The sequence below is a fragment of the Halyomorpha halys genome, unplaced genomic scaffold (genome assembly GCF_000696795.3).
Source record: "Halyomorpha halys isolate HHAL.00 unplaced genomic scaffold, Hhal_1.1 Scaffold449.1, whole genome shotgun sequence".
NCBI classification, from domain to species: domain Eukaryota; kingdom Metazoa; phylum Arthropoda; class Insecta; order Hemiptera; family Pentatomidae; genus Halyomorpha; species Halyomorpha halys.
The window spans coordinates 164,880-173,771 of NW_027115881.1; the positions used below are offsets into that span (position 1 = coordinate 164,880).

Below are 8,892 nucleotides of genomic sequence, written 5' to 3' on the forward strand. Positions count from 1 at the left end.
GAGTTAAAATAGTTTTTATGATATTTGAATCTGCTCAACGTGGCCTTGATTCAAACGTACCGCCATCTTAGTTCTGTTTTGAATCACGAAGCTATTATAAACAATGAAACTTGGTTAGCTTGCTTTTTGGATAAACAAAACAAATTAACAATCTTAAAATGATACATAAAGTAAACATATTAAAAACCATTTATACATCAAAAATACTATTTACTAAAAAAGAGCATATTACAATATATATATATATATATATATATACACACACACACACACAAACAAATGATTGACAGCATTTTCAAAATATAAAGGAGATGGTCGGGGTACGGTCAAATAAGAAGAAAAAATAGCTAACAACTATTTATTTGCCAAAATTTCGCCCCACTTGGTAAGGCTTCATCAGGGCTAAAAAATATACAAGAAAGTAAACTAAGATAGAGCTCATTTTTCATCCGGAGCTCCATATCCTAAAAACTACCTACAACATTAAAAAAGTCAAAGTAGAGTAATTATCCCAATATAAATGTTCAATAGTTCATGAGACACAGTTTATCAAAATCAATATTTTGTGTTTCTAATAAACCAAAAATCAATATTTTGTGATTTAATTTTGGCGTCGCAACTTAGGAAATTTTAATGCGCTACTTAGGACTTGACATCTCGATAAGAGACTTACTTGGAATCCCCATACTAGACTAAAACAACAAGAGATTGCTCGTAGATTTCGATTGCTACAACACCTACTTTACAAGTACTAAACTTCCCATTTACTACAAAAACCTCTAATAAACAATGATAATCAGACCTGTTTGGACATAGAGAATTGAGCTTTGGGGCTCCTCTAAACCATTAAATTCCACCTGTATTCAATCCTTATAATTCAAAATCCTCCATTATAGGCATCTACACATCTAATAGTTCCCAAGATATAGTTTTTCATTAATCAAAAGTTTTTTTCTGAACAATTTAGAAATAAACATTTTGCAAATATCATAAAAACTGATACCCCTACGAAGATAAGTGTCATAAACTACTTTTATAATAAGTTAAATTTCCTTTATTTTGAGGACTGGCAGACATATGTGTGACTTATGGATCTAGAGATATATTTTTTCAAAATCAAACATTTCATACGAACGACTAGAAATTAACATTTTGTGAATTAATTGGGTCATGATATTTGAAAAAACTACTACTCCTAAAAAGATAAATATTATAAATTATTTTATAGTAAATTTAACTAGCTTTAATTTGAGTGCAGACAGATATCTGTATGTTCAATGGTTTCTGAAATAAAGTTTTTTATAAATCATACTTATTGTCCGAACAACTCTTATTATTTATTTTAGCAAAAATCATGAAAAACACCATTCCTACGAAGGTAAAGGTCGTAACTTTTATGGTCAATTAAACTAGCTTTAATTTGAAAATGCTAATAGACATCTGTACGTCACACAGTTTCTGAGATATGGATTTCTTAAAATAAATTAACTAACTACTGATATTTCAGTACATTTTTATGAAATGTTGCTATTTGAAAGGCTATATCTCGAGAACTATTGGCCGTAAATAGCTCTATTAGGGTTAATATTCCAGCACATTTACTCTACTTTAAATAATGTGCCTACAGATTTTCTAGTGTTGTTGGTAGTTTTTAAGATATAGAGCTCCGAATGCAAAATTAATGTTTTTTTAAGGTTTTGAAACAGCCTTAATTTTTTATTCCTCCTACCTATACTTGGCAGACTCATCAGTTTTGACTAGTAATTATTCATAGTGTTCATTAAAGTAATAAAAAATTGGGGTGAGATAACTGCATTTTTTTTCTTCCCGGCTCTTGTACTATAAGGACCACCCTATATACAGATATACACTTATAGTATTGAAATACAATTCGTAGTAAATAATAATACCTAATGAACTTCCTGCCTCTTCAAACCTACATTTCCCTAGTTCTGGTAATTTTTTTTCCAGAGAAATAAACATTTTAATCGATTAAATATACTCGGTGCACATGAGAAAAAGCCTCAGAACTTGAATATTTTTATAGCAGCCACAGTAGAGCGTGAGATAATGTCTCATGAGAAGGGTATATTGTGAGGGAATGAGTGCTGCTAAAGTGCTTGGGGGCGAGGTATCAAAGGAAGAGACTGCACTACAGATTCCAGGAAGATGGGAACCACAGTCTTACTTTAGCAGCTTTCAAAACAGAAAAAGGATTAACGTGAGAGAAATTCTCACGCAGGTTAAGTACACTTAATTCGGTAAGGAAGATGATAAAATGATATAAAAAATTGTTTTTCCACTTGTTAGATTTAGTCGTATATAATTCATATATAATTTATAATCTTAAAAACTTTCTTGAGACTGATAAATTTTTTTAAAATAAATAATTTAATTTCTATCCATTTTAGTCTCAAAACCTTTTATTTTTCTTATAAGTCTGACGTTTCGGCCAATCTGGCCATCCTCCGGGACAATCTTAATAAAATTGTGGAATTATATATTTTAAAAACTTCATCACCTTTTTAAAAGTTTTCAAGGAATAGTGACTGTGATAAATGATTTTAATTTTGGTTTTAAGAGAATATTGACTAATTAGAAGTTGTTGTTTTGACCTGGGCAGAATAGCCTGCGTGGAGTTAGAGTTTTTAAATTATATAATTCCTTTTTTTTTTTTTTAATATTTATTTATTGCTATTTACAACTGTATATTATAATACTGGAGTGTTACAGGAGTATAGAGAAACTACCTACTGGTAGCACTCTAATGACATTTTACATTAGCTGGTCTCGTGGCCATCTTCTTTTCAGGCGCCCCGGAGGATTGCCAGGAATGCAAGATTAGAAACTAAGGGGTTTATATAATTCCAAAATTTTATTAAGATTGTCCCTGAGGATGGCCGGATCGGCCGAAACGTTGGACTTATAAGAAAAATAAAAGGTTTTGAGGCTAAAATGGATAGAAATTAAATTATTTATTTTTAAAAAATAGTTCATATATTTAAAATCAAAATTTTAAAAAGAAAATCTGAGGATTTACCGTTTGGGATAATTGAAAGGCATTTTCTGTCAAAATGTGAGAATCTGGTGGGAGGGGACAGTTGACTAGAAGAAAGTGCGTGGTTTGAGTAAAAAGTAAAGGAGCGATACGCGATGCAAATTCAAAAAATGCGATGTCGGCCTATACATCGATAATTGTTTTGAAATTGTTCATACAAAAATAAATTATTAATTTCTGTTTTATACATATCAAATTAAGTTTTTAAGTTGATTGTAAAATTTAATGATTACAATAAATAATTTTAATACTCAAAATAACACTCTTTAATTATTTAATCTTCTGCAAAAGAATTACTATAATTTATTAATAATAAATGGAATATGAAGAAATTTAAATAGCTAGGAGAGATAGTATGCAATAACGGTGTGGAGAAAGAGAGTATAAAAGGGAAAATTACCAAGTTAGAAAGGCTAAGCTTCACAACAGGCAATATTTACAATAAGAAGAATTCTATCGTCTAACGCAAAAATAAGGCATTACAACACGGTCATAAAACCAGTAATTTTATACGGAATGGTAACAACATGTCTCCCTAGTCTGGAAATATTGATGAAAATAGAGAGACGGATCCTGAGGAGAATCTATGGGTCCAAGAAAACACAGGAAGGCTACAGGTTAAGACCCATCAGGAACAGGGAGATAAATGACCTGGAAACCGAAATAAGAATCACAAGACTGAGATTCTACGGGCACGTGATGAGAATGGACCAAAGAAGACTAAACAAGAAACTCTTTGGAGGATATGTGAAGCAAATGAGAGAGGAAATAAAGAAATTGAAAATAACAGACAAGGACTACCTGGATAGAGAACATTACGGAAGGAAACTGAAATAAATAAATGTTACTTCGGCAAATAAAGAAAAACGGAAGGGTATTACGTGGTCGGAAGAGAAGAGGCAAAATCACGCAGAAATGATGAGAAAATACTTGGAGAGAAGAATTACTAATTTAATAAGAAAGTGAGAAGGAAAAAGTAATGATATTCACGTGGTCTTGAAAGGCCGTTCTGTGGGGGAAAAAAATGGAATATGGTCCGAGTGCGGTAAAAAAAAAAAAACTCTAATAGTGAGAACTCTTTTAATGATCCAACGTTTCGCCCCACGTTGCAGGGCTTCGCCAGGGCTAAGAAAAGACCTTTACCTTCGCAGGAATGGTATTTTTTATGATGCTAAAATAAATTGATTAATAGTTATTTGGACAATAAGTATGATTTATGAAAAACTCTATTTCAGAAACCATTGAACGTACAGATATCTGTCTACACTCAAATTAAAGCTAGTTAAATTTACTATAAAATAGTTTATAACATTTATCTCTTTAGGAGTAGTAGTTTTTCGAATGAAATGCTTGATATTGAAAAAATATATCTCTAGATCCATAAGACACACAGATGTCTGCCAGCACTCAAAATAAAGGTAATTTAACTCACTATAGAGTAGCGTATGACACTTATCTTCGTAGGGGTATTATTTTTTAAGATATTCGCATATAAATATACATTTGGCAAATAAAAATTTGTCCGAATAACTATAAATCAATTAATTTTAATATATATATAAAAACTACTACTCCTTAGAAGATTAACTTCATAAATTACTTTACAGTACATGAAACTAACTTTAATTTGGGTGCTAATAGACATCTGTACGTCAAATGGTTTTTGAGATTTAGATTTTTCAAAATAAATTCATTAACTACTGATACTTCAGTACATTCTGTATATATTTATGGAATATTGCTTTTTAAAAAGCTATATCTCGAGAACTATTGAACGTACAAAGCTCTGTTAGTGCTCATATTTTAGCAAATTTACTCTTCTTTAAATGATGTTCTCTTAGATTTTCAAGTGTTGTTGGTAGTTGTAAAGATATAGAGCTCTGAATGAAAAATTAATTATTATTAACGTTTTGAAATAACCGCCATTTTTTATTCCCGCTACCTATACTTGGCAGACACATCAATTTTGACTAGTAATTATACATGGTTTTAATTAAAGTAATCAAAAATTGAGGTGAAATAATTGATTTTTTTCCCCTCTTGGGCTATTGTACTATGAGGACCGATTCGGACAGAAGTATTTAGAGCTCAAAAGGTTAAACCTCAGGCAACCCTTAAAAACGAATTTTTGTAGCAACCGAAATATACAAAAAAAAGTTTAAGCTGTCACATAGTGAGTATATATCAGAATTGGGCAACTATAAAACTACTAGCTAAAATTGCTATGGATACGATATTTTTTTATGAATGGTTCATTGATGAATAAGGTTTTTAGCTATTAGTTTTAAGTATATATAATTTTTGCCCATCTCAGGTGTACACACATATCATATAAGTTATAATCTTAAAAACTTTCTTGAGACTGGTCAATTTTTTAAAAATAAATAATTTATTACTAAATAATTCAAAAACTATCCAAATTATAGTCTCAAAACATTTATTTCATTTACACGTCCAACGTTTCGGCCAATTCGGCCATCTTCAGGGACAATCTTAATTTACTATGAGACATATCATTTAACCATTTTAAAAAACTTCATACAGGCTATTCTGCCCAGGTCAAAACATTTATATATTAAAAATCACAGTCAAATTATTTCTCTTTTACCACTATTTATACACTTTTATTACAAGAGGTTGTAATAAAAGTGTATAAATAGTATAAATAACGTTGGACGTGTAAATGAAATAAATGTTTTGAGACTATAATTTGGATAGTTTTTGAATTATTTAGTAAAAAATTGCCAGTCTCAAGAAAGAATTTTAAGATTATAAATAAATAAATAATTTAATTTCTATCCATTTTAGTCTCAAAACATTTTATTTCTCTTATAAGTCCGACGTTTCGGCCAATCCGGCCATCCTCAGGGACAATCTACTTAATACAATTTTGAAATTATATAGTTTAAAAACTCTAACTCCATGCAAGCTATTCTGCCCAGGTCAAAACAACTTCTATTTAGTCAATATTCACTTAAAACCAAAATTAAAATAATTTATCACAGTCACTATTCCTTGAAAACTTTAAAAAGGTGATAAAGTTTTTAAAATATATAATTCCAAAATTGTATTAAGATTGTCCCTGAGGATGGCCGGATTGGCCGAAACGTCGGACTTATAAGAAAAATAAAATGTTTTGAGACTAAAATGGATAGAAATTAAATTATTTATTTTTAAAAAATAATTCATACATTTAAAATCAAAATTTAAAAAAGAAATCTGAGGATTTACCGTTTGGGATAATTGAAAGGCATTTTCTGTCAAAATGATAATCGGGGGGGGGGGGGGGGGGAGGGGACAGTTGACAAGAAGAAAGTGCATTGTTTGAGTAAAAAGTAAAGGAGCGATACGCGATGCTAATGCACAAAATGCGATGTCGGTCTATACAACGATAATTGTTTTAAAATTATTCATACAAAAATAAATTATTAATTTCTGTTTTATACATATCAAATTAAGTTTTTAAGTTGATTGTAAAATTTTAATGTTTACAATAAATAATTTTAATACTCAAAATAACACTCTTTAATTATTTAATCTTCTGCAAAAGAATTACTATAATTTATTACTAATAAATGGAATATGAAGAAATTTAAATAGCTAGGAGAGATAGTATGCAATAACGGTGTGGAGAAAGAGAGTATAAAAGAGAAAATAATCAAGTTAGAAAGGCTAAGCTTCACAACAGGCATTTATTGTTTATTTATTATTTATTAGTTTCAAGTATATATAATTTTTGCCCATCTCAGGTGTACACACATTCATATTACAAAATAAAATATGACTAATCCTGACCAGGTTTGTAGGTTGTGTAACCAGCGGGATGCATCTGCAAGTAGAGGACAATACTAGAATAGAAGGCGAGAATCTGCTCTTAAACTGTGACCTAGGTTGGAGAGCTAATTTATGGGAGGAGGGGGGGGGGCATCTTTCTGATTTTTATTCTTCCATTAATACAAAGCGAGCAACGATAAAAATGGTTCTTTGTCACTGCCTACAAGATCTTTCATGGATTTCAATTCAATGTTGACAACCTTTTGTTTTCAATCTCTCTTAAAATGCAAGGAGATTCACAACAGCAAAAATAAACACAAATTAATTCGATTTAAACATTAATCGATTATTGAAAGTGGAACTCAACAACCATCGTTGTTATTCTGCATTGAAATAAAAAATAGTTTATTATTCCTGGACTAGGTCCCTTTAGAAGAATTATGAGGTAATTTTAATTTTATAATAACATTTATTGGCCATAGAACGGCGTGGCCGCACTTAATTAAAACTGTACATAAATAGATAAAAAACTAACTGACTTAATACATAAATAACAAAACAAAAATGTAGAAACATCTATACTATTATAATATCGAATTAGATTGGTAAAGTAAAAGATAATTAAACAGAAGGGTTTTAAACAGTATAACAGTATCTAACATAAACGTATGTTAGAGGGAATAGAGTTCCAGTGAAAGGCAGCTCGAATAAAAAAATTATTTATGTAACGCAGCAGTTCGGGGGAGGTGGAGGGTAGATGTCAGATAAACGGGACTTGGTAGAACGTGATTGAACAGAGAATTTGAATTGCAGGTTTTCTAGGATATAGGAGGGGCGTTGAGTACTAATTCCTTGGAATAGAATAGGGGTATTCATGATCTATGTTAAAGCGTGTTAAATGGAAAAACTCGTGTTAAATCGAAAAAAATTGCCTTCTTTTGCCGTGGTAAAACGAAATAACATTTAACATGGCTGAGAGTCTGTTACTTGGTCAGTTAAATCGAGAATGACGTCACACAATAGACCAGTTGAGATCGCCGCCATATTAGTTGTTGTGACTTTCAATACAGTTGTCAATTAGCTCATCTTCATTCTCTTCTTCACAAGTTTGAAGATCAATAAGACACTCATAAGCTAAACTTTCACACAAATTACACTTTTCACTCACTCTAGGCATGTTTTAATTAATTAATTAAATCAAAACTGAAGTAAAAAATAATATGAGGGTCTAGAAGGAAGGTTATAAACATAAAGGCTTAAACAACAAGTTGCTGAGAAAATCCGCTAGGGACTCTTATGCATTTAACGTTTAACATGACTTCAAATAGGGCTGCTCACAATCCTATAGTTATAACATTTAACATGGTAAAACATATAACATTTAACACAACATCATGAATACCCCTAATGAAAGCTAGGGAATACAGGGATCGGAAGGATGGATAGAGCCACTTCAGCTCGGCGTAATACTGGGTTATGAGCGTATCTCTGCTGATCCAGAAAATAATTCGTAATGCACAATTCATAAGAGGTTTAAGTTTAGATTCGAGATTATAGTCCGCCATATACTAGGCAGCCATAGTCAAAGCGGAGGAAAACAAGAGAGCAAACTAAGCGTTGACGGGTTTTAAGTAGAAGGAGATAACGGATTCTATTGAATTGCTCCAGGGTTAATAAGGTTCGATGGGAAATTCGGGAAATGTGAGGTTTCCAGGATAATGTTTGGCCAAAAGTGACTCAAAGACATTTGTAATGGGATAGGAGTATTGTTTAGGATAAGGTTGGGTGTCCTGGAATAGATAGTGCATTGGGATTATACATTTCTGTAAGGAATTCACAAATGCACTGATAATATTTTGATTTCCACTCATTTATACATGGAATATATAGGTATGTGGAAGCATTGCGACTTAGAAAAATTTCGAATTCATGTTTTCAGTTGAAATAAGAATGGTGCCGTAATTGGAGGATCAAAATAAATCCCATCAAATCAACTTCACTCTTCGTCGTAAACCTACCGACTGCCCTACAGTAGGGGTATTCATGATCTTTGGTTTAAT

At 31.2% G+C, this 8,892-nt stretch overlaps 1 protein-coding gene across 5 annotated transcripts in view; it reads right to left on the bottom strand.

Moving 5' to 3' along the window:
- Positions 1–8,892, bottom strand: part of LOC106682896 (glycoprotein-N-acetylgalactosamine 3-beta-galactosyltransferase 1) — an 89,217-nt gene that overhangs the window by 37,593 nt on the left and 42,732 nt on the right. The window contains exon 1 of one of the 5 annotated variants that reach the window (XM_014424010.2): positions 6,854–6,902. The exons of the other annotated variants lie outside the window; for them this stretch is intronic. Coding sequence (XP_014279496.1) covers positions 6,854–6,887 — 34 coding nt within the window. The 5' untranslated portion in view covers positions 6,888–6,902. Of the gene's footprint in view, positions 1–6,853; positions 6,903–8,892 lie in introns of those variants that run through there. 5 annotated transcript variants of the gene reach the window in all.